Raw genomic sequence first — 25968 nt, 5'->3', positions numbered from 1 at the left:
AATGGGACGAAAGTGGTGAAACCACCTCCGCACTTTCAGTTCTGGCAGCGGGAGAACGCGCAAGGATGGAGCGGCATCTCCAGAACCCGGCGCTGCTCCCGGCGGGTTGCGGGCTCGGCTCAGCAGCGGTGCTGCTGCGGGACCCGGGCTGCCTCGCCATGTCCCAGCTCTCCGCAAGACCCCAGCTCCCTGCACGGTCCCTGCTCTCCACGGGATCCCGGGTCTCTGCAGGGTCCTGGCTCCCATGTGGGGTCCTCGATCCTCCCAGGATCACGGCTCTCCATGGGGTCCCAGCTCCCCCCGGGATCCCAGCTCCCCCCAGGATCCCGGCTCCCCCTGGGATCCCTGCTCCACCTGGGATCACGGCTCTCCGTGGGATCCCAGCTCCCCCTGGGATCATGGCTCTCCATGGGGTCCCAGCTCCCCCCGGGATCCCAGCTCCTCCCAGGATCCCGGCTCCCCCCAGGATCCTGCCCCCCCTGTGACTGTGACTCCCCCCGGGATCACAGCTCTCCGTGGGCTCCCGGCTCCCCCCGGGATCGTGGCTCCCCCCGGGATCACAGCTCTCTGTGGGGTCCCGGCTCCCCCCGGGATCGTGGCTCCCCGTGGGGTCCCGGCTCCCCCTGCCACGTGCACGCAGCTCGCCAGAGCCAAGGGGCTTTCCCCAGAGTTTATTTACAGCCGACTGAAAGGTGCGGACAAGCCAGGGGAGTCGCGCCCGCGCTGGTGGCACCTCCCCGGGGCTGGGGCCGGCGGCACGGGATGCTCAGCTCGGCCCGGCCGGGGTCCCCCCACGCTCGGCCCGGCCGCGGTCCCCCCGCGCCCCGCTGCAAACGGCTCGTGCATGGTCACGCAGGAGGATTTTCCGGCAGGCAGCGGCCGGGTGTCTGCGTACGGCCGAGCCTCGGGCACCGCCGCGCTCCGGAGCGGGGGGCTGCAGCCGGGGCGAGCGGGGCCGCGAGCCGCGGGGAGCGCCCGGCCCCGGCGCTCGGCGGCAGCCCGGCGCGGCGCGGCGCGGGGCTCAGCCCAGCCCCGGGCCCTGGGCGGGCGCCCAGCGCATCTGGCGGGCGCTGAAGCCCCCGGGGCTCAGCGCCACGCAGGTGAAGTTGGTGTGCAGCTCCCGGGCGCCGAAGGAGCCGATGTGCAGGTCCCGGCGCAGGGTCGCCCCCCGGCCCCGCGGCTCCTCCCTGCGGGCGAAGCGGCGCTGAGCGGCCGCCGGCGCCTGCGCGACGCCCCGGCCGGGGCCCAGGGCTGCAGCGCGCAGCGGCCCCCCGGGGTGCCGGGAGCCCCAGAGCCCCGGGGCGGCTGCACCCCGAGGGCACCCGTGCAGCCCCACGCGCCCGTGCAGCCCCATGCGCCTGTGCAGCCTCGTGCACCTTTGCAGCCCCATGCACCCATGCAGCCCCACGCACTCATGCAGCCCCACACGTCCTTGCAGTCTCGCGCAGCCCTCAGGCAGCCCCATGTGCCCTTGCAGCCCCATGCACCCATGCAGCCCCATATGCCCTTGCAGCCCCATGCAGCCCCATGCAGCCCCATGCGCCCATGCAGCCCCATGCAGCCCCATGCACCCTTGCAGCCCCATGCAGCCCCATGCGCCTTGCAGCCTCGCGCAGCCCTCCTGTAGCCCCGCAGCCTCGTTCACTCTTGCAGCCCCACGCACCCTCGTGCGCCCCTCGCCCCCTGCGCCCCCTCACCCCTCACCTCCCCTGCCCCCCGTCCCGCTCGCTCACTGCACGTCGCCCTCGCGCACGGCCCCGTCCGGGTAGAGCGTCTCCACGAAGGAGCCGTTGCCCAGCCAGTAGAGCAGCGTGAGCTCGGGGAGGCCGCTCAGCGCCTTGCACGACACCGTCACGTTGTCGCCTGCAGCGGGAGGGCGCCGGGGGGGGGTGTCAGCGAGGGGGTGGGCGGCGGCCCCGGCACCCCCCGGCCGGGCTGCGGCCGGCTGTCCCCGCGGGGGCCCCGGCGTCACTCACCCGGGCGGGGGGGCTCCGCCGGCACCCCCAGCAGGGTGATGCTGAGCGGCGGCGGCTGGGCAGCGGCGCCTGGGGGGCAGAGCGGGGTGAGGGGGGCGAGCGCCCGGCCCGGGGGGCGGTGGGGCCCCGGCCCGGGGGGGCAGCGCTCACCTGGGCTGCGGGCGGCCGTGGCCCAGCAGAGCAGGGTCAGCAGGAGGCGGATGCGGGGCGCTGCGAGCGGGGGCGGGCGCTCAGCGCCGGGTGCTCAGCGCCGGGTGCTCAGCGCCGGGCGCACTGGAGCCCCCCAGGGACGCTCCGAGTGGGGCACAGTCCCCACAGTGCCCCCCGAGCTGGGGCATCCCCGCAGCCCGCCCCCCGGGGGGTCCCCCCCACACCTGCAACCCCAGAGGGTCCCCCCACATCCCCCACACCGGAGGGTCCCCCCACGCCTGCAACCCCAGAGGGTCCCCCCACATCCCCCACCCCCTGGAGGGTCCCCCCACGCCTGCAACCCCAGAGGGTCCCCCCACATCCCCCACCCCCTGGAGGGTCCCCCCACACCTGCAACACCGGAGTCCTCCCCCCGCATCGCCAGCCCCAGCAGGGTCCCCCCAAATCCCATCAGCCCCCAGAGGGTCCTCCCAGCCCCAGGGGGGTCCCCCCACAGCCCCCAGAGGGTCTCCCCACACCTGCCACCCAGGAGTCCCCCCCACATCCCCAGCCCCAGCCACGTTCCCACATCCCCCCCCCAACGCCAGCAGGCCCCCCCCATCCCCCCGATCCCAGGGAGGGTCCCCCCAACACCCGCCACCCAGGCGCCCCCCCCCGCCCCCAGCCCCAGCAGGGTCCCGAGGCACCGGGATGGCTCCCCCGCCCCCCGGGACGCCTGGGCCCCGCAGCGGCCGTACCGGTGCAGCTGGCGCGTGGAGCCATGATGCCGCGGCCGAACCGGGCCGGCGGCGCTTTATGAGGGCCCGGGGGGGCGGCCCGGGGGGGGCGGCCCGGGACTCCCCGGCGGAGCCGCCCGCGCCCCGCTCCGCCCCGCGCCGCAGCCGCCTCCCGGCGCCGCCTCCCGGGCCGCGCCCGCACCCGCGCCGGGACCGGACCTGGCACCGGCACCCGCGCCGGGACCGGACCTGGTACCGGCACCCACACCCACGCCGGGACCCGCGCCGGGACCGGACCTGGCACCGGCACCCGCATCGGGACCTGCACCGGCACCCGCACCCACGCCGGCACGTGCACCCGCACCGGACCTGGTCCCGGCAAACAAGCAGGCGTGGGCCCCCCAGGGACCTCGTGCCCCAGTGCGTGGGGCTATGAGCCATCGGGTGTCACCGTCCCCGGGGCAGCCCCCGCTGACAGTGGCACCACGTAAGCAGCCCCACGCGGCAGCACGAGCGGCCCCACCGCGGCCGGGGGAAGTTGGGCAACGCCCGCGCTCCGGAGGACGGGGAAGCAGGCGGCACGGCGGCCTTTCCCCGCCGCGGGGCCGGACGGGCGCGCGTCCCCCCGGGAGGTCGGACACGCGCCCGTCGCACCGGGGGCTCCCACGCGTGCAGTGGGGCCGGGCAGGCGGCGGCAGCCCGCCGCACGCACACGGGGGCCCGTGCGGAGCCGGCGCTGCCGGGGGGCAGCGCAGGGGCTCGCTGCCGCCGTGGGAGCGGCCAGCCCCGCGGGCGTGGGGAAAGAAGGGAGAGCAGGCTGCAAAGCTGGGAGCCCCCGGGGCCGCTCCAGCCTCCCCGAGCCTCCCCACTGCCAGGCAGCCGGCGCAGGGGCAGGAGCAGAAGCCCGGGTCCTCCGGGCACAGGAACGACGCTCCAAGTGGCAAAAAGCCCCTAAAAACCCAGCAAGTTTTCCTGGCATTCCCGGGGGCGGGGGGGAAGATTATGGCTTGAAAACAGGTTATCTCAGCGCTCCTCCAAGGCTGCCGAGCGCAACCTGTGCCTCACGGGCCCCTGGGGAGCCGGCGCCTGCTCCCCCGGAGAGCCTGACCCCGTGCCCAGCCCCGAGCACATGGGAAGGGGCTGCAGCGAGGGCACGCGGTGCCAGAGGAGCAGGAAACACGATCTCCCAAACACGATCTGCCAGCCGAGGAGGGAAAAGATCAACAAAAGCCCAGAGCCACGTCTCCGTTTCCAGGATTCTATTTCGGTGTTTGGCACGACATGTCAATGTGATTTCACCCGAAACAAAACCGAAAGAACGCAGCAGAGCAGGCGGCCGTGGCGGGTCTCCCCGGGGGAGAAGGGACGCGCTACGGCGCGGGCCAGCAGCTCGCGCAAAGACCGCGGTGCCGGCCGCCGCCGCATCCTGGCCCCCGCGCCGCCCGCGGGAGCCGGGCGAGCCCGTCGCCGCCCCGGCTGGCTTCCTGGCGGCTCCGCGCCCTGGAGCGGCACGTCCTGGCCCCGGTCCGCACGCCAGTGCTGCCGGCCGCGAGCTCAAGGTCGCCCTAGGCGAAGCGCTGCTCCTTCTCCAGCGCCAGCGGAGCAGCGCAGAGAAGCGCCCGCCCGGGCCCTGCGGTGCCCTGCCCTGAGCCATCGCTGCGTCCTCTTCCCACCTCCCTGCCGAGGGAAGAGCAATAACCGGAGCGAGGAGCGCAGCGCCCAGGCTGGGGCCCGGCCCCCCCCGGCCCCTCCGCCTGCCTCCGCTCTCCGCCCGGGAAAGGAGTGTGGGGAGAGACGGGGGCCCGGGCGCCCGCCTCCGCTCGCTGGCACGCGGGTCGCGTAGGGGACCGGGGCTCGGGGGACCCCAGCACGCATAGAAAAAGACGTGACCGTACAAAAAGGTCACCGGTGGGGGGGGCGGACGTGGGGCTGCCTGGGGGAGGAGGACGGCTCGCGTCCGCCGCGCGCCCCAGGACGGGCGCCGGGCAAGGAGCGGCCCGGCCCGGCCCGCGAGGGTCCCGCGCGGCGGCGGCCGAGCGGCCCCGGCCGCCCCCGGTTCCTTCCTCGGAGGGCACGGCGCCGGGCGACGGGGGCTCTGACCTGCGCTCCGGCCCTCGGCGCGACACCTCCCTCGGGCGGCCTCTCCTCCGCGGCAGCGCGTCCCGCCGGCGGGTCTTCTGCGCGCAGCGGGCGGACGGCGCCCAGCTCCGCCTGGGCACAGCACCGACCCTCGGCGCGGCTCCGCTTCCCCGTCTCCTCCTACGCTCGCGGCAGGACTGCCGCGGGGAGCCAGCGAAGCCCCGGGCTCCCCGCCGGCTGCGTCCGGGGCGGCACGGCCGCGGGGAGGGAGGCGGAGGCGGCCCCGAGGCAGGGGCTCCGCGCGAGGCCGGCAGCCTGCCTCCCGCAGGGACGAGCCACGGCTAAGGGGGCAAGGGGCTGGGGGAGGGAAACGGGACCAATGTCTTTTCATCTGCAATAGAAAGTTTTAAATACGCTCGTTAAAATAATTGCTTAAAAAAAAAAAAAGAAAGAAAAAAACTGCTTCCCCGGCCCAAACAGGAGGCGCCTGGCTGGGAGTCGCCTGGGCAGAGTCCTCCGTCAGCCCCTGATGCCGCGGTCCTTGAGGGCAGCCAAGATCCTGAGAGGTGAAGGATAAAAACCAGCCTCCCTGGCCAGCTGCTGTCCTCTGCCCTCGGCTCGCGTCCTCTCGTGGCTCCACGGCTTCCCCACCGGCTTCCCTTACTCCAGGCCCAGGATGTAGTTAATGCCCTGCACCAGTCCGATGATAACCGGCTGCCAGGCCACCAGGTAACGCAGCCAGTCCAGCAGCTGCCCGTACATGACGTGAGGCCTTTCCCAGCTGTATGCAAAGGGGTTAAAGACCCACAGGGACAGGCACAGCACGACCACAACCCAAGGAGGAGCCAGCCAAACCTGCCATGCCACAGGGGTTTTGGGCTGCTGGCAGGCTCAAAGCAGGAAAGGGAGAAGAGGTCATTCCCACTGCAGCTTTGCCTGGGGAAGACAACTCCTGCTGCAAAGAGCAGTCAGGCCTCACCTCAGCTGGACGTCACCAAGAAGGGTCTGGGATGCAGCCACGTGCTCCCACGGGGTGCAGGAGGCAGCTCTAACACCTCCTCCTGCCTCAGGGCATACAAGACCTGCCTCCAGGCCGGGGCACTGGAGTGCTATGCACAGATGGCAAACCCCGCTCCGGGCTTTGCAGGTCTCTCACTCCCAGCTTGAAAGTATAAAGACGAAGCGAGGGAAGCGGAGGAACCGCAACTTGACTCACCCTCTGCCTCGGGCATGGCGAAGGACAGGGTCAGCAGCATGGGAGAGCACGGGTGCTGCATCTTCCCACCGCAGCTTGCGCCGCCGGCAGGCAGCGGCTGCAGACTCCACACCTCCCTCCCGCGAGGGAAGGCTGCGAAGGGCTACGCAGACATTTCACCTCACGGGCAGGAGCAGCAGTGGCACAAGCCTGACAAGCGTCTCACCTGGGGTGATTCAGGAAGCTGCCAGCAATGCTGGCTACAGCTCGCAGCCTCCCAGTTCCCCAGACGAGCCCACGGCTTCATGCCGAGCAACACGCTCAGCTCAGGACAGATTTTGCAGCACATAAAAGCCTGGGAGCACTGCCCCCTGCTCTGGCCCTGGAGGTGACTTGCCTGAGGGCCAGGGAGTTGCCAGACAAGCCCAGATGAGCAGCCAGCAGTCCCGGATAATGTCCCTGTGTCATGGCCCTGAGCCCTCTCCTGGGGAAAGGGAACTTGTCTATCTACCCATGGTTCCAGCCCACAAGGAGTTGGCTCCCACAAGGAGAAAGGATACGGGTTACTGAACATCCTCTTCAGGTCCACCTTCTCTTTGCAGTATGGACACGTCTGCTTCTTCCCGACAATGCACCAGCCACGGATACAGAACTCGTGAAACCTGGGGACCAACACGTTAAGGGGAATTGCCATGGCATGGAGCAGGGGGAACAGCGAGGAACCCAGGGCTCTCGTCAAGCTTGACAAATCACCCCCATATCTCTGTGCAAAGGGCAGGAAATCGTCCAAGTGTTACAGGGACCGCTGCATTGCACAACCACAGACCTTTCCTAGAAGGCCCCACAACTTCCAGGCACAAAGGAAGGGGCCACGAGCAGGATGCAGCCCTGCAGCGATGGGTGGTTAGAAGATAACAGGGGGCACCGTGGTCAGGGCTATGACCAATTTCCCAGAGCACCACTTCCTGCCTGATGAGACAAGTGGTTCGCTGTGGAACAGATCCTGCACGTACCCCAGAGCTGAGTTAGAGCAACGTGTGCAGCCAGTCCTGCGCGTGAGAGGGGCAGAAACAGCAGGGACACCCTGCTCCTTGGTTTGACAGCAAGAGCAGGGAAAAAGCCCACACTGAAGGTCAGCAGCGAAAGGCAGGTGTGAAATGCTGAGACTTCAGGAATGCATGGGAAAGGTTTGTACCGCACAGAGAAAGGGCTGCTCTGCAAACTTGACTGCCTATGTTGCACAAGCCTAAGACAAAGGCTATTTTAGGATTAGCAACAGATTAAAAAAAAAATCACCACAGTCTCACTTCTAAATGCCAGTTATTCAGTCACAACAGAAGATGCGACAAGGATTTGCTTAATCTCAGCACAACCCACAGCTAGAACCTGGAGAAGCCATAAGAAAACATTAAGCGGCTGTAGCTGGAGTCTTGCAGCACAGCTTTGGAGAAGAGCCAAGCCAGTTCCCCCGGTGGGGGACTCTACCACACACCAGGCTGCTGCCAAGTGAAACAGAAACTCCCTTAGGTAATGCCTCCGTGAAACCTCCCTCAAAATCTCCCTCAAATGTCTCATTCAGATCAACAGAGTTTCATTAGATAAAAAAAATGACAAAGTGCCAGCTGTGGCAAAAACTGAAGCACAGGAAGTTCTGCCTGAACGTGAGTGGGAATTTCTTCCCTGTGAGAGTGACAGAGCACTGGACCAGGTTGCCCAGAGAGGTGGTGGAGTCTCCTTCTCTGGAGATCTTGAAGGCCTGCCTAGATGATCTCCAGAGGTCCCTTCCAACCTTACCCTGTGATTCTGTAACAGGGTTAATGCCACTGGAAGTTGCTCCCTCGGCTGCCCCCGAAGCAGAAGCCTCCAGCCAGCACGCACTTCATAGCCCCCGACCGCATCGCGGACGATGGGGAGCTGCAGGGTGGTTGCAGAGCCAGGGCTGTGAACCAGCCCTCAGCACTCCTTCGCGCTCCAGGGACTACGGCAGAAGCACTGATTCCTCTAACAACCACAAAACCCACTTGATTTGCCCGCAGGACACCAGCGTGTCACATGCATGCCCAAGCTCTGACAGTCTCCACGGTCAAGTGATAAGCATTTCCAAGTGGTTTATGGTGTTTAAATTTAGGCAAGCTTTGCCAACATGCCCCTTGCTCAGGTTTAGTCTGGAAACCACCTCTTACCAAGCAACGCAAGCAGCACCACAAATAGCAGCACCAAACATCTCATCTCCACCACTGAGTCACAGTCAGGAAAACCCTAGAGCCACACTCTACTTTGGCTGAGCAAGTTATTGGGATTTCCAATTTCAAATTAGACCTCAATCAGTTGTCCTGGGAGAGGTCAGAACATTCCCTTGTGCGTGTCTTGCTGCTTCCAGGGCAGCGTCACCGCAGAAGCGACAAGACAAACCTCAGCCCAAACAAGCACTGGTGAGTTCTCCAGCCTGCCCCAAGGGGACCCTGCTCCTGGCTAAGTGACTCTGTCCCAGGTGGGACACTACGAGGGGATACAGCAGGCACCCTGAGCCTGTGCTGCGATCAGGAGGCAGCTGCTGGGCTGGACCACACCAGCAGCTCCCCAGCCCTGCAGAGAGGCCCAGGGCACACGGTGCAGACGTAGAGGCCACGCTGGCTGCTCCCAGCGCAGGGAGAACAGTTGCCCCTTGTGGTGGCTCAACAGTTGTTTCACTTTCCCAGAAGGAGCTGTTTTGCAACTGGCTGCTGGCACTCACCTCCCTCTCAAGGGCACTGGAAACTCTGTACAGCTGGAATTCCCAGAGGAAGCTGCCAGGCTGCAGCCTGAACCAGGGCAGGGCTGAGCTGAGCATGTGGTGCCAGAGCTCTGGCAGTGCTCGACCAGGGCACCAATCCCCCCAAGGGGCTGTCCTCTACAGGATCCCCCATAGTCTCCCAGAGTAGGCAGCGTGTTCCTCTGATGTTTCCCTTCAGAGACTCTCTGCCAGGACCTGCTCCCCACAGTAGCTCCCTGTTGCTGGGGCTGGGCAGAGGGTAGGTGCAACAGAGGCAGCCCAAGTTGCTCAGCTGGACTTGTGACGGCTCCATTTGGGACAGTTCACGCCTCTGCATCACACCACTGGTGTCAGGAATGGGGGCAAGCACTGGGGATCTGGAGAGGGACAGCAGGAACAAGGCCTAGCTCCACAGCTGGACTGCTTGAGCTGCGGAGCTGGAATGCCAGGAGTTGTCACCTTGGAAAGCACAGGCAGATAGCAAGGAAGTAGCTTCAGTGACTTGTAGTACAGAAAAAGGCAAAGTCCTAAGTCAGCTATGACACAGCCAAGAATCACTTGCAAGATCAGCAGAACCTCCTAGGTATGAGGACACCCATTTCTTAACCCCAGGTGAGGGCAGGCAGCAGTGTGAGCACGGTATGCAACCAGGCTCCAAGGGCTGTTCTTCACAGCAAGCCCTGGAAGGAAGCCTGCGAGGCACGGCCCTGGCTCCAGAGGAAAAGGATACACGTGATTACAGGAGAGGCGATACGTGTTCTCGATGATCCCCTCTTCATTGACGTCCACGAAGATCTGCTGGCCACACACAGCGCAGACGCTGTCGGAGAGGTGCTTCGTGGGCATTCCCGAGGCACTGTAGAACTGAGCGAGGGCAGAGCAGAGGGAGAGCTGGTCACAGCAGGAGGGCATTCGTCTGACACCCGTGTCAACACGGCTAAGCTTTGAGGAGGGCTGGTCAGTGCCTGAGGAGTCCAGCCTCAGCCTTTCTGGCTAGAAACCTTGCTACAGGTCCAGCTGCGGGAAACAACTACAACAGGACACAGAGCTGCTCAGTCGCTTCGCAGCCCTTCACAGCTCCCATCACATCAACCCATCTTTCAGCCCCCGCTCTCCCCGCTTTCCCCACCGTGCCTGGGTGACCACAGCCCGTCATCCCCCTATGACCACATCATGCTGTAGTTGTCTCCGGGGGCAAGTCCACCTGGGCCTAGGCAGTAAGGATGAAGGCTGCAGGCAAGAACAGGACAAACTCTGGGTCTCGGGTTTTACACAAGGCAGCAGCCCTGGGCTCCAGATTGAGCATGGCCTGCCTGGACTCCTCCAGCTGTTTTGATGGAAGCGTGCTACATGACAACATGCCAGCCTGGTGGGACAGCATCCAGGACGGATTAGTGGCAAGGCAAGCTCAGTGCAACCGCAGCAAGTTCAGAAAGAAACAAACAGCTGAAAGTCAGTAACCAAGGGGCCAGATTAAAGCAGAATCCACAGTGGAGAAAGGGGAAGCAGGCAGAGCTACTCAGGCTGGTGGGAAACACAAAGAGATGTGAACAGGGGCAAAAGAAGAGATGCAAAGAAGAGATGTCAGCAGGGGCAGGCATGCTCAAGCCACTGGGAAAGTTAGGATAAGAACTGAGACGGCATTTCAAGCCAGGCTGGCTAAAGGTCAGCCTAAAGAAGGTATGGAATGATTGGTTCCCCCAAGACCGGGACAGGGCGCTGGGACACAGCACGAGCCTTTGATCCAACCACTCCCTGCGGCACAGCCAGTCTCTAAAGCACAAATGGCCAAAGGCTGAACCACACAGCAGCCGTTCTCTCCTCGGAAGAGGCCTTTTCCAAGCCTCTCTGTAGCCACTCGCTGTTCAGCGCTGGCCTGATGCAGACCACAGGAGGGTGCAAGCACACGACCGGGACACCGCGAGTGCAAGTTGGGGAGAGACGAGCTGGCCCCACACACTCCAAGGATGGCTACCAGCCTCAGGCCGCACGTCGTGCGCGCCTCGGATACTGCAGCTCTGGCTGTCAGGTGGAGAAGCTGGTCTCCCTCAGAAAGCCGTCACAAACTTCACTCCAAACGTCCAAGGCAGAGCTGCAGTGCCAGCTAGTGGAAGGATCTGCAAAGCAGCCTGGCAAGCCAACCACCACGCTGGGGAGCCAAGCTCAGAACCAGCTGCAACAGAGCAGCAGCTGCTAACACGCAGACCCCATTCACCCAATCAAGCCAACCTTGTTCACCTCAGCCAACCACTCCAGGGATGACTGAGCTTCCCCAAGCCTCTGCACGGCCCCACGGCCCCCGCGGCTGCCCAGCATGGGCAGCAGGCTCAGGCCTCAAGGGCTGGGCAGGCTAATGCCAGGGAGGCCTACGCCAACACGAATGCAGCTTTCTCTCACTCCAAAGCACTTAACACACTACAGCTTGGGTCTGGCAAGGTGCTGCCACCAGCTGTACTAACACACCCGCCAAGAAAGGCCCTTCCTAAACCCCACCACAGTGCATGAGGAACTGCAAAGTCCACTCTGGAAGTATTTCTTCTCAGGACCGACAGGGTGAAAAGTGAAGTTGACGACTCAAAGAGGAAAGCAAGGCTGAAAGGGTGCTGTTCAATTGCAGGGCTGTGGCACCCAACTACCCCTCCTGCTCCACAGCGGCTGATACATGTCCAGTGCCTCGGTTACCCTGAGAACAAGCAGAACTCGGGGACCTGCAGCTGTGGGGAAGCTGAAACAACAAATTCAGAATAACGCCCACATCCCCATCTCGCTGTCTGGGGAGACGGATGCAAATGCAAATGTCCTCTTCCAGGACAACTCAGCAGTGAGCCCCAGCAGTAAAACCTGATGTGGCTGAAGGGGAAGACGCTGACCAAGCTGTCTCAATCGAGGCTGTCCTTACTGCCCCACCTGACGCAGCACTGCACAAGGCTCTGCTGGAGAAGGAAGGGCTTCAGGGCACACCTGGGCAGCCACAGGTCTGCCCATTGTCACTCGTCTTCGTGAGGGGAAATTCAAGGTCTGTAAGTAAAAGGCGTCTGGCTGAGTGCTTACAGTAGAAGTCACTCCCTGCAACAGTCCTCAGGGCTGGCATGGAGCCCTACCAGGAGCACAAGCTGGCCTCACTGAAGCTGGGTCATAGGGCCAGAAGATTCCCCACAGGTACAGCACACCCCAGGGCATCCTCCCAAGTGGAGGACTCACTCTGGAGAGAGATGATCAGGACAGATGGGTATTGCCAGCTCAGGTACCCTACAGAGCACCACCAGCAGAGCCCCAATCAAGAGGGCTCTGGGCAGAGCATGCTGCTGGCAGCATTGACACAGGCAAGGGGCTGGAGGCTCCCCGAAGTGTGCCAGGCAGGACATCCACGGAGCAGCAGCAGAGGCCTTGGAGAAGGGGAGGAGGGAAGGAAGAGATGCAGACAAAATCTTGAAGGCCCTAAAGAACTGCTGTAGAGGAGGGAGACTATCAACTCCACAGGAGTCCTTGGTAACCTTTAAGGCATTAGGTGAGTGGGCCATAGGTTTTCAGACACTGCTAAAGGCACGTAGGAATACACCCTCTTGTAGCTACAGATAGAGTTAACATACGAGCAACATGATCCAAGAAATGCGAACGCTCTTCAGCACTGGAGGTTTTAAAGGCACAGTTAGGCAAATGTTTGTCTGGACTTTAGAGGGGCTGAAAAGATCCTTCCATTCCTCATTTCTTGTGCTTCTGAAGATGAAGGGCCAACCACAAAGCCTTTGCTCTTAAAAAGAGGGCTCAGTAACTAGAGTAACTCTTATGTCAGCCCAGGGAGAGCATAGTAAGAAAGGCAATGGCCTTAGTGAGCCCATCCCAGAGGGAAGTTTGATGCACTTCTCCATTTGGGAAGAGGCAAAAGCTACTGCTGCAACAGACATTTCAAGTCCCCTATTAACAGGATAGGACCTTGACCAGGAATCCAGGGCAGCATTAACTCACCCCAATAGTTGAGGCCATGTAATCTGCACACATCTCCGCAAAGTCCCGCTCTAGGACCCCATAGTAAAGACCATAGAAGAGAAGGGAGATGCCAAAGTCCATCGCATCTTCTGGTTTGATTCTGCAACAGAAGAGTCCAAACAGTCTCAGCTGCTTTCTTTTTGCAGGCTGTAGAGGTGCAAAGTTAGTGTGCTGGAATAGCCCAACAGATGCTGCAGCTCAGCAGCAATTCCACTGCAAGAGCAGTTCACCCAAGCAGCAAACACGTGTCACTATGAAGCATCCCCCTGCAGAGGTCTTTACGTGCCTGCCCGATACAATCCCAGTCTCTGCTTCTGGGATGCTTCAACTGCTCAGTTATCATCAAGTAGCTTTTGAATGGAGAAGTGAGTGTTATACCATAACTGTCTAACACTTGTTGCCCATCTTCCTCATCAGCCTCTGAAATGAGTAGCTGCAAGATTTCCTCAACTCTGTTTTACACCAAATCTACTCTCAGTAACATCTCAGCAGCCCCCTGGCAACATCTCTGTGCCTCTGCAGGCAGCTGACACATCTGCTAATCCCTCTAGAGACAGAAGGAACTTCTTTGAATGGGAAGATGGCTTGGGATCAGGTGCTCTTCTATCACATCTGGGCTGCTTGCTTTTTGCAGGCACCTGCAGATACCTCTTCTTCGGGGCAGCAAAGAAAATCCCACTGCTGCCTCGATTCCCCAGGCTGGACACACCAGAGGAATAGAGCCAGCAGGAGTTGCCAGCACACCTGCTGGAAGCAGGGCTCTCCAGGAGAGGAGCAACCCCAGCTACCTTGACCAGTTCACGTACTAGCATCTCACTTGTGATCCTGAATGCAGGGAGAAGACACCCTGAAAGTCTCTTTGGTCTCCTGCCCTGGGAGTCAGACCTGAAAGATTCGCTCACCTGAATAATAAGTTAAGACCAAAAAGTGTAAACATCACAGCCATGTACCCAACGATTCCAGTGGCGTAGCTGATTTTGTATATTAGTAGAAACCATTTGTAAACCAGCCTGGAAAGAATTAAAACGAGAATTAAACTGCTTTGTTTTTCCAGAATGAAGGTGCATCAAGAACCTAAAGGTTACTTTTTAAAATTAGACGGTGTTGTTTACAAACACTGCAACTACACATACACATGGAAAACAGGTTTAAAAGTGTAATTCAAACTACAGAACCCTGTTGCTCTGGGCAGCTCAGAGTTGTGACCTTCAGACTAGGAGCCCCAGAATCTCCAAAGGCCGTCAGCAAGAATGCTTCACACCAGGAATGCCTTCTGTGAGGTTATCAGTCCCATTCAAGCCTCCTGAGTACCAAACTTTCCACTAGGTGCTCAGATACATTTTCAGGCAGCTGACTGTCAGGAGCTAGTTAGTTCTTCACACAGACAGGTTCTAACAGATTAGGCTGATGTGGGCAGCATGGAAAATCCTCTTAAGGTGCACTACTGCTGAAATAAGTGCTGCACTTCCTTTCAGTGGCTACGCTCAGGCTGAAGAGGTTTCCCAGAAATGTTTGCACTAACCTGGGTGTTGTCTGTACCAGAGGTTTTCGAGTTGCCCTGAAGGTGACAAAAGCTGTGACAGCGGAGAAGAGCACCCAGATTACCAAGAACCGCCACCAGTTCAGCTTTATTGTGAAATACAGAGGCACCACCCACATCTGGAAGAGGGTCACCATCTGCAAGAACAGAGGAAAGGCATTTTAAGCTGGTTCACTGCTCATCAGGTATCAAAAACACCCTAAAAGTTCTGGCAGCCTTTCCTGACAATATGGAAGGGAAATGCAAGTATGAAACAAGCAGATCAGTGCAGAGAAAGCTTCAGACTTGCCTCTGCCCCATAGCCCGTTCCCAAGACATGTACTGCCATGCAGCTGAGCTTCTATGGTTCTTGTGGAGGGAAAAAGGCAAACCCATAAACAGATTTTGGGTTAAGTTTCATGGAGAATTACAGGCATTGCCTGAAAACATTAACTTTGATGAAGCTAGAGAGGTTTGTTCCACTGGTCCAAGGAAAATAAGGGTTCCTTTCTGGTAACCTGACTCAAAAAGGCAAGTCAGCGGCATCAGATAATGGGACAACTACTCAGCAGACAGCAGTGCTTAGAAAGCACCGGCAAGCACAAAAGCAGTGCAGGGACTGTGAAACCTAGGGTCCATTCAACAAATAGCCTCCATCATTTCTGAGGAAGCATTGACAAAACACAGCTTCCACTTGCATTAATACTAAGATAAAAGGCAATATCCACTTGTTCCATTACCTTGTACTAAAGCATTATTTAAAACTGTTATTGACATTACTTATAAAAGGAGCTTAAGAATTCCAGATGCACCCATCCTTATCCTTAGCTAGAATCCCTGTAAGCTGTTGGAAAGACATGGGTGTTTCAACACCAGAAAATAGGAGAATATCATCAACATATTTCTTGTTATCTAAATGACAACAACATTCAGCACTTACATCCAGCCTCACAGACAAACCAGCTGTGTGGGAGACACTTACATTATAGGAGCGAGGGTGTCTCTGTTTCCACTGAACCAACAGGAGCTGTGCAACCACTAACGTGGCAATAAGGATGAGGACCATTTCGGCATGCATAGCCTCGTGGCCACGGTGTTTGGCATGCATCCGTGCATGCTCCACCCTGCAACAATAGGGAAAAGGCAACTGAAGAGCATGCAGGCACAGACCACGTACTGAACAACACGGCAGAGCTGACAAACACCCAACATGGGACAGTTGGGAAGACCACGCTGGAAGACACCATTAAGGAGTGTCATGGATGAGGATGCTGTGTTGCAATCCAGAGGAGAAAGAGGAAAAAAAAGGCATCTCTGTGTCTCGTTCATATTTAAACCATGGAAGCCAACACAACCATCTAGCCCATTCTAGTGTATACAGGACAGGTATAAGAGTCTTGCTGACATACAAGCAAGGACCAGCAGAGTGCACCTTTCGCATAACTCACCTGGCAACTCACTGGTGCAACAGCAGCAACTGAGAAGCTATTCGACACCACATGTGCTAACTGAGAACGCCAATACGAAGCAGGCGAAGCTTCCTTTAGTCCAGTTCCAGAGCCACCGGTACCACTCTCCCTCTCACCCAGCAAAGGGCATGCACACCACCCCACAGACACTGGCACTCTCTCCTTTGCCAAGAGTACAGCTGGCAAAACTCACAAACCCTAGCAAGTTGTGTTCTCTCTGCTCCAGGCAATCACAGCTCATTCTGCACCCCAAAACAGGTAATTTCCACAGACTGATGCTCATCTAAAGCCTCTGATTTCTTTGCATTTAGCACGTTTTGCCCCAAAACCAAGGCAGAATCAAGACCTCTAACAGACTTAACTCTTGGTCTTAAGCTGACAAGATGATGCAAGTCAAAAGACAAAAAAAAAAAGAAAAAGAAAAAAAGAAAACAAACACGCTAGCTTCTCCAATTCTTAATAATCTTAGAGATTTATAATCTCTATAAATTAATACTGAAAGACCAGTCTTACTGTACTTTTCAGCACATGTCTGACTGACACTGGTTTGTCTAAGAGAAAAGGTGGAATAACTAGTAAGCTGTTTAAAAAAGAGCCTTTTAAGACAGGCTCACACTTCCTACTAACAAGCAGAGCTCTGCCAACTCCATTCTGCACAGCGTGGCCAGCGAATACGGGCTGCGCTACCAGTAGCCCCAGCCAAGAGCAGGAACTGATTTAAGAAGCTCTTTAAGCACAGGCTCACCTTACAGTACAAACTCACCTCCATCTTTCTTCTGGAGACAAGTGCGAAAGATCAACCTAAACAGAAAAAAAGAAACAGTCAGCTGCTGAAGTCTGGGAGCAGCAATATCAGCCTAGCCAACTTTAACATTTAAGTGTCCCCCAAACAGTGAAGATGCTGGTTTATGCCTCACATGATTAAGGTTATACACTGTCTGTTCACTTTAAGCAACACTGATCTGACATCTGGCTCCTTTAATCTCCTAGCGAGCCACCTGATGGGGGCAGATGGCAATGTCAGAGTTAATTGCAAAGCCATTCCTTGAGACTGCGGGGATCACTCTTCACAATGCTTCTGAAATGCAAGGAAAAGTTTAAGAGGGAAAAACTCAGGATACAAAAAGGTTGCTTTGAACAACAAGCCCTGGCTGTGACCCTCAGGACACTATGGCCCAGAGCTGTGACTCAATCCTCCAGGAGGCAGAGGGAGAGTTGCAGAATCCCACATTCCTCCATCAGTGCAGGCACCTTCCCAGCTGTACTCACACATTTTACTGGAGTCAAATCTCCTGCCCACTATCCTGGACTACATGTAGTGCAGGTATTGTTTAAACCCCACATTCACAACCCAGCCAGGAGGCCCTGGGCACACAAGGGCAATCCAAATACAAGTCAGAAGCAGTACAGAGAGGAGAGTAAACAAAAAAAAAAAAAAAAAAAAAAAAAAAAAGAAAAAAAGAAAAAGAAACACCCAACCCGCTAGTCTGTATGATGGACAGTGATGTCTGCACGCCAGCAGCAAACTACTGCTAGAAGTTTTTCAGAAGGAAGCACAACCAAAGATTTTGAACTAGCTCTGCCGACGTCGCTGGAGGCGTCTCCCAAGGACCACGGGTAGCAATGTTTGTGCCTTAGTGGACAACAGAAGCCTGGCAACACCGGCCAAAGACAGGAGGTACCATCAGTGAGGAGAGACGAAGAGCTGACACAATCTCTGCTCAAATGCAAGCTGGAAGTGCAAGGCTGGATGCAAGAGCGTTAATGACACCTTCCGCACGACAGGTTTCGGGGCCAGGGGCGACCCAGCTGGGTGATTTCAAGAGGAAGTCCTCTGAACGCCACCCCGCAGCTCTGCCTCCAGCCTCGCAGCTTGCAAGCAGGCCGCACTCAAACTTCACCTGGGGGCCGAGGAGCAGAGAATCCCGTACGTCCTCCGTGAGCTCCAGCACAAACAACCTCACCACAAAGCATCAGATGGAAGAAAACCTTAAGCGTCACATTTCAACAAAAAGTCTCATCGTTCTAACTTCATCTCGCTTTTGTTAAGAAGAGAAATACAGTTGAAACCCGCAGCAGATCGCCCGGGGCGCAGCCCAGCCACCAGCCAGACACACAATTCGTGAAACACCACCTGGATGAAGACACCACGACGCGCTGCTGAAGTCAGGGAGCCAAGACGGCATTCGTACCGGCTCGTGGCTTTCCCCACCTTGTTCACAGCTTCAGTAGCAGACAGAGCTGGCAAACACTGGCCGACCTACAGGTGACATTTGCCAGCAAACGGCGGAGCCACAAGACGACGGTTTGCACACCGGTCACACCACGGACTTTGTTATCAGGTTTTGCTACGCGCCCCAGCGACGCGCACACGGGAGGAACGGGGCTCCGCCGCGCTCCTGCCTCAGCCGGCCAGGCAGCAGGTCACAGGTCCAGCGCCAACCTCCGCCCCAGGCCTGCCCCGCGCCGGAGCCGCGCCGAGCGCGGCGCAGGCAGGCAGCCCCCAACGCCCTCCCGGGAGCTGCCGCACCTCGACGGCAACGGCCGCTCGTTAGATCCCCGCGGGCTTTGCGCAAACAGATATTTTACTGCTCTGCTCCGCTGCCTCGCTTCCGCTGTCGTGCCTAATAACACTCTGGGGCGAGGAGGAAGGGGAATGCAGACGTGTCTGCGTGCTGTTAAACACCTGCAGTGCTACACCCTAGAGGAACAGCTGCAAGAAATCTAGTCCCTAAGGCCTTTAAGGGGTACTTCAGTACTTAAACAGAGGCAAAGTATAGATGTATGAAAATTTCTATTTGAGCTTTCTGGCTTGCATAAGCAGCTGCACGTAGGTGGTGATGATCTGACACTGGCTCGGAAAAGTGCACTCGTATTACCCAAACTCCCGACGCTACTCTGCTCCCCAAGCATCCACTCCAAAAATTAGTCAGTTAAGTCGCTATTTTTCCTTAAAACAGTCATCTCTGCAATTTTTTAAGTTAGAACAACTGTCTGATAAGTAGTCCAAAAAAAAAAATTAAAAGCAACGAATTATTTCTCAAGTTACAAGCAGGAAAATCATGAGATGACTGCTGTCAGCCCCGCTCAGCTCTGGTTTCGGTTTAGCATATACATGCAGGTTACCAACGGTCTCCTGCAAACTCTGGGGTCCCTTCACCACCCAGAGGAGCTCCCACTCCCACAGACAGATCCCCAGGCTCCCCTCGTGCTCCAAGCCCGTCCTAGCTGGACTAGGGCACTTTGCAAGGAAAGAGCCCCTCACCTTTGGCCCACACCACACACACAGGTCTAAGCAGCTAAAATCCTGTCTCTAGCCTCAATTTCTGGTGGAACAGTCCCAAACCTCCTCTCTTGTGGGGCTGCGGAGAAGGAAGGAGTGGAAAACAGAGGCTTAAGACGGCATACCGCAGAGATGGAAAAAAAGGACCTGACAAGCACAAGATCAAGTGTATCTCTCCCAGATTTCCAGCACCCATAGGGTTAACACCTAGAAGATGGTTTTGCAGTGGTTTTAGGGTTTCTTTATCTTAAAGCACATGCACAAGACTTAAGTGTGTCAAACTTCACTGTACAGCACTATTGCTTCTTTATACAAAATATTGCAGCTTATATGTGTTGCAAAACTCTTACGTGCCAGTCCGTATCTGAGCAGTACGAGGCTGCTTCCCGGAGAAGCATATGCCTGATAACCTGGCGGTGGCACATACACACTTATACAAATTTTCACTTGCAGGTACATAAAGTGGCTTCCTGGCACTGCTGCTTTGTTCCATACACCCTTTTAGAGTAAAACAGCACCCAGTCTCGTTTTCCCAATTTTTTGGAACATTTCTCACACTCTTGCCTTCAGCATCATCCCCAAACCTACAAGTTCTTCCAGCAAATGATTTAAAGCCTGCTCAGCCCAAAACGTTAAAGAATCTGCCATTGCATTTCACAAAAAGAGAGGATTTTATACTTAGTTGTGCCCCAACATCCAATGCAATAAAACACACCTAGTGAGCAAGTGTGTAAGACAGGAATTATTATTTTTAATTACAAGCTATGAACTTCACTAAATCCCCTAGAGCTCAAAGTTCCTGAAATAACATTATTCAAGTGAGGGAGGGTAGAGGGGAAATTGGACAGAAATCAAGCGATCTGATCACTACCAGACAAAGATTGGGCAGAATTGAGAGATTCGAGCTCTGTGGTATGATATAACCAATTCTTTTAACTCCTAAGGAACGGAGGCAACAGGACCTTCCTAAATTAACACCTCCCGGAAACGCACCCTCTCTTACCAGAGAGATCTAGTTTTGAGTCTAAAAGTTTCCAGTGGTGGTGAGCCTGCAAGAGACGGTTCCAAGAAGTATCTGCTCTCACTGTTAAGTTTTCACCCTATTTCTTGCTTTTCTCGACATCCAGTCTTTAGACCTGTTGTGTCCTTGTCAGCCAGGCTGAAGGGCCTCTGTTCTTAACTTATGGTCACCCCATCAGAGAGGAGAGGGGCTGGACAAGAACCATGAGGATAGCTGCAGTGTTTGAAAACGTGCTCTACAGAGTCTTGGCAGCAACACAGTCCCTCTCCAGCCTCCTCGAGTTGGTAATATCAGGACAGTGGCAGCTATGTGCAGCTAACTAGGGCTCTTAGAGGACAGAATATATCATTCATAATTATGTCTTTTTAAGAAGTTTTTTCTGCTTCCTCCATAACTCACAAACTGCTCAAAAAAAAAATTGGGTAATAACTGGAATAAACTGCGGTCATCTGTAACTAAAATCTAACTCTCTTCTCAAATATGGCATCACAGTCTTCGTAAGCAATTCAAGCCATTCATAAGTTTTCAGCAGTGGCTAATTCCTCAGAGTTATAAAAGTGACATATTCAATCACTGAGATGTTTGAGAGAATTATCTCCCTCCAGGAAAACTCAAAGGCTGCAATGACTTAAGGCCAGTAACCGCCTGTTTTCTATAATCCAGTAGTAGCAAAATATGACCATCTTAAAGCATGTGTACTAAGTGTCCTGGCGTGAGCCAGTTATAATCTCCTTATGCTACTAAATCTGAGAGGGAGGTAAGAAGAATTTATCTCTAGGACAGGGTAAAAGAAGCTGCTGACTTCTGTACCCAGCTACAGATCTTCCTCTACAGCACGCTCTACATGAGTCTGCAGTACTCTGGCTATCAGCTGCACCGGTATCCAGCGCCTGCTGCGAACAGCATCTCGCAGCAGAGCAAGAGATGAGGATTCAGAATGCCTGGGACATATCCTCATCTTTCCCACAGACTTAACCTATTTCTAAGTAATCCACTTGTAACGACCTGAAATGATAACTGGAAGCCTAAATCCCAGGAGTACTGAGAGTCCAGCAGCTCCCCTGAGGTTGGCTTTGAAGAGTGAGGGCCATTAGTGAGAGTTTGAAGAAGTCCCAGAATCTCAATTCCTCGCTACTTCCTTTCATAAAACATAGAAAAGTAGTAACAACTGATGGGAAATAGAAAGGCTCAGATTGATCAAATGCATTGCTATTAGAATGAAGCCCCTGGCAAAATCATTAACTACGAGCAGACAAAGTTGAAGCCATACTAAGCCAACACGTGTCACTTATCCCATGCTGCACCAAATAAAACATGTAACTGTTTTCAGATCTCTAACGTACGTAGCACCACCACTAACATCTTGTTAGCCGTATGACTCATCCCAGAGAACAGCCAACATATTAGGAAGACGCACGCACATAGCTTTTATGAACTGCCTCACCTCTAGCATGAAACACAGCAGCAAGTACGTTAAATTCTTTGCTGTTCTACTTCTACACACAGAGAAGGGGGGGAGTTTTGATCAAGAATATTAAATTTGGGAAAAAAGCAAAAAAGTAACAGATGTCCCAACATCTGCATGCAGTTTGCATTACAACCGCACTGTAAATGCCTTTGCAAGATGATGGGATAAGCATTGTACTGCTGCTAAATTAAAAACTGTTTCTCAGTACTCCAAGCCCATCACCTACCACCGATCACCCCCAGCCGTTCAGAAACCGAACAGACGTAGATTTTGCAGAACAAGGGCAAAGGCATAACCACTGTTCTTTGCACACCTTATCAGCTGTTTGCATACTGCTGGTGCCTTTCACAGAAGCCAACGACTTCTTGCTGTTGATCTATCAGTCCCTCTCAATTATCTCTAAAAAGGGCTTTCCTGCCTGGCTGAACAACAGGAATTTCACTCACAATGGTCATAGACTAGTCAGATCTCTGTTTTTCAGAGAAGACATTTTCCCACCTGCAGCTGACACTGAATGCAACTTTATGAGAGAATCAGGTACCATCTCACTAGTTTGCTTTAAGTTACAGAACTTTGCTTAGCAAGATGGAAGAGATTCATGCTAAGGACATTAAGCTCACATTTTTAGAGAAAAGTAAGTAATAATAACCTGATAACACAAGCTAAGACACTAGATATCTGTCCCATACAGCTCTCAAGAAGCCTGGCTCCAGCAGCCACAAGTACAGTGTCATGTCCTCCAAAACATATCACCTTTACCGTATCAGCTTGGAACTTCTTTGAATTCTAACTTCAAAACATACAAGCTTAAAAAGCCCAAACCTGGCACTCAGAGCAGATTAACAAGAAGGCATTCACAATCACCTGGCCTTCAAGATCCTGCTGGTTTACCTCCTTCTTACAATTCGGCTTGCTGCCCACCATGCCTGCCCTTTTTCTGCAACTTATCTTAAAAAGAACAACTCCTAAAGAGACATATGAAAAGCAGTTTCTCTTAGCTTTGCTACATCCTTGCGCTCAAGCCACCCCTCTGCTTTTCAGATCGCACACAAGTCTCCTCCAGGTTCTCTCAGCAACAGGCGCGCTCTCACGACGCAGCTCTAGTGCTTCAGGCACACGGATGCTGCCTGTCCGGTAAATCCCACAAGGCAGAAACAAAACGCCTAACACACAGAGCACTGTGAGCAAGTGCGGGACTCTGGCTGGAGAAAGGACATCTCTGGCCTAAAACGTCAGCAGCGAATACCTTGAATACAACACGAAACAAGAGCAAGAGGGACTGGTCCACGTTTTAAAACACCAAGTCACTTAATTTGAGGCTAGATTCTCAATCACCCTACTATACCTGCTTTTCAAACGTCCATCAGCCATTCTGTGAGGCTGCAGCACATACTGTGCAGACAGGATATAGAAGCTGCTATTATGCTTTAGGCAAACAGTTTCACATCGTTTGGCCACACACAAAGAAAGCACTACAACTTGACCCTGCCACTAACTTCACACAAAAATTCTTCAGTGCTAAAACTACCAGTTTGAGAAAAGCCATGAGACCCAGACTGCACCATCTGCCCCTGTTGTCCTCTCCACGCCCCTGCCCGCACAACGCGGGCAGCACCGCCAGACACACACACAAAGCACAGAGCCCTCTCTCTGTGCACAAATAACCCTGCGGCCTAAACCAGCACAGTTATTTTAGCAAACAATGCAGGCTCCGGGCTGTGCAAGATGCCAACTAGCACGAAGTTCTTATCTGCTTATCTGCTCCACAAGCAGAAACAAAGGCTCAGGAGCACAAGGAGCAAAAGCAGGTGATGGCGAAAAGCCGCGCTAAAGCCTGGGACAGCGGTACCTACACAGCGCCGCAACACGACGGCACACAACACACGGCAGCTCAGCGCGCCGGGTCCCAGCTCCAGCGAGCCCCTGCTCCCGACTACTTCCCAAGCGGGTTTGCATTCCCAGCTTTGTGCTTTCTGTTCTTGTTCTCGAGGACGAGAATCCGCGGACGCCAGCACGGGAGCAGCTGGACCTTCGTTGAACCCCTTTATCCAACAGTTAGGGCCACCAGGTACCTTGCCGTGGAAGGCTGCAAGCGCGGCACGGCGCCCGCACCGTACCAGACGGTTACTCCCAGCAGTAAATACTACCAGCGCGGCTGGCGCCGGACGGCAGCTCGAGCGCTCTCACGTACCGTCGCGTTCTCCTAAACGCTAACGCCACCCCGGTCCTGTCGGCCCACGCAGCTGCTCTAGCACCGAGCGTTACCGTCCCGAATCAACTCGCAGCAGAGACGGCGCCACGGATACCGAAGAGCTAGAGTGACCGTAACCCCGGCCTGAGCTCTCGCTCCTAGGACCCCGCTTCAGCTGGGCAAACTGCAGGGGCCCGGCCCTCGAGAGAGGCTCCTCGGCCGCTGCCCAGCACGCGACGCCCCCCGGCAGGGCTCCTGCCGAGGACCTCCGCGCGCAGCCGCCCCCGCGCCCAGCGCCCCAGGTGCTCCTTCGCGCAGCCCAGGCTGCTCTGAACGGCTCCTCCGCGGCCGCCCTCCTTCCCCGCAGGCTCCTGGGACCTGCTCTCGGCCCCCTCCGAGCAATCCGCCCGCCCCTAGGCCCCCCAGCCCGGGGCCACGCACCCCATAGAGCTGTCCTCACCGCTCCTCGCAGAAACTGCCAACGGCCCCTAACCCAGCGCCCCCCTCCCCCCCCGTGGAGCCTTGCAAAATCCCTCTGGAGCCTCCGCAAAGCTTCCCTGCCCCCCGCACCGTCCCCATCCCAACGCACCCCTACCCCAGCGCCCCCCGCCTGCCCCCTACTCCAGATGCCTCACCAATGGCCTCCAGGCCCACAGCCTCTCACTAACCCCCCCCAGCAGGGCAGGGGCGCTGGGGGGCCCCCATATCCCCCTACCCCTGCAAAATCCACCCCAAAGCCCCCCAGATCCAGAGCCCTCCCACAACCCTCCAATATCTCCCTCACCCTAAAGCCACCCCAACATTATCCCAATACCCCCCCCACCCCAGAGGCCCCCCTACATTATCCCAACACCCCCTGCCCCAGAGCCCCCCCAATGTTATCCCAATGGACCCTCTGCCCCAGAGCCCCCCCACACATTATCCCAGCACCCCCCACCCCAGAGCCCCCCCCACGTTATCCCAACAGACCTCCCGCCCCAGAGGCCCCCCAATGTTACCCCAACGGACCCCCCGCCCCACAGCCCCCCCCACATTACCCTAACAGGCCCCTCGCCCCACAGCCCCCCCCACGTTACCCCAACACCCTCCTGCCCCAGAGCCCCACACACATTATCCCAACACCACCCCACCCCAGAGCCCCCCCCACGGTATTCTAATCGACCCTCTGCCCTAGAGCCCCGCCCAAGTTATCCCAGCATCCCCTACCCTAGGGCCCCCCCCACATTACCCCAACAGACCCCCCGCCCCACAGCCCCCCCCCACGTTACCCCAACGGACCCCCCGCCCCACAGCCCCCCACGTTACCCCAACGGACCCCTCGCCCCACAGCCCCCCCCGTTACCCCCAACGGACCCCCCGCCCCACAGCCCCCCCCCCACGTTACCCCAACGGACCCCCCGCCCCACAGCCCCCCCCGTTACCCCCAACGGACCCCCCGCCCCACAGCCCCCCCCCCACGTTACCCCAACGGACCCCCCGCCCCACAGCCCCCCCCGTTACCCCCAACGGACCCCCCGCCCCACAGCCCCCCCCGTTACCCCCAACGGACCCCCCGCCCCACAGCCCCCCCCGTTACCCCCAACGGACCCCCCGCCCTAGGGTCCCCCTCCTTCCTCCCGCTCCAGCCTCCTCCACCGCCCTCCGCCTAGGGCCTCCAGAGCGCCCATTGCCCCCCCCGTGCTCAGCGCCCCCCGTTACCTCCTCCACGTCCCGCTCGACGGCGCCGCCAACCTCCACTTCCAGCACCGCCGCCATCTTGCCCCCCCAGTTCCCTCCCTCCCACTGTCCAACTACTTCCGCCAGCGTCCGCCAATCACAGGCTACACCAGGACAACAACAGCCAATCGCTGAGCGTGTCTCTGCCATGACGGCCAGTCAAGAGGGAGAGGAGGCGGGACCACGGGCAGAGGGGCGGCCCGCGAGAGCTGTCACAGTTAGGGCTCCTCTGCCATTGCCAGACCCAGCGAGGAACGCAGAGCCGCCGGCGGGGGGCGCCCGGCGCAGCCGGGCTGCCTCGCACCCAAGAGGCCTCTCCCTACGCTTCTCCCTGGGCGTGTACGTGGCAGACGCTCCCCTAGCGCGGCCGGGTCTCCGCAGGGACCACAGCCCCCATGCTGCCCCGCGGCCGGCAGTGACGGGCTGCGTGCGGCGTCGGCGGGTCG

General features: G+C 57.5%; 2 protein-coding genes across 4 annotated transcripts; both read right to left on the bottom strand.

Annotated features, from left to right (window-relative positions):
- Positions 1-1021: 1021 nt before the first annotated feature.
- IL18BP (interleukin 18 binding protein) lies at positions 1022-6668 on the bottom strand. The gene is made up of 7 exons (XM_062587236.1): positions 5901-6668; positions 3998-5312; positions 3140-3211; positions 2127-2186; positions 1977-2045; positions 1734-1863; positions 1022-1187 (listed from the first exon to the last, which is right to left on the bottom strand). Exons 2-7 carry the CDS (start codon positions 5310-5312, stop codon positions 1022-1024), a joined length of 1812 nt encoding a protein of 603 aa, XP_062443220.1. The 5' UTR covers positions 5901-6668.
- On the bottom strand, positions 4087-25573 carry RNF121 (ring finger protein 121). 3 transcript variants are annotated; one of them, XM_062567504.1, is made up of 9 exons: positions 25505-25573; positions 16607-16644; positions 15357-15498; positions 14378-14532; positions 13758-13865; positions 12835-12955; positions 9599-9732; positions 6677-6778; positions 4087-5702 (listed from the first exon to the last, which is right to left on the bottom strand). In XM_062567504.1, exons 1-9 carry the CDS (start codon positions 25559-25561, stop codon positions 5582-5584), a joined length of 978 nt encoding a protein of 325 aa, XP_062423488.1. In that variant the 5' UTR covers positions 25562-25573; the 3' UTR covers positions 4087-5581. The 3 variants fall into 3 exon arrangements, with proteins under 3 accessions (XP_062423488.1, XP_062423489.1, XP_062423490.1); XM_062567505.1 differs by lacking the exon at positions 25505-25573 and adding an exon at positions 16761-16804; XM_062567506.1 differs by lacking the exon at positions 16607-16644 and having other exon boundaries at positions 25505-25532.
- Positions 25574-25968: the final 395 nt, after the last annotated feature.

Source organism: Rhea pennata, chromosome 1 (genome assembly GCF_028389875.1).
Source record: "Rhea pennata isolate bPtePen1 chromosome 1, bPtePen1.pri, whole genome shotgun sequence".
Taxonomy (NCBI): Eukaryota; Metazoa; Chordata; class Aves; order Rheiformes; family Rheidae; genus Rhea; species Rhea pennata.
This window is presented reverse-complemented; position numbering and strand designations above follow the sequence as displayed.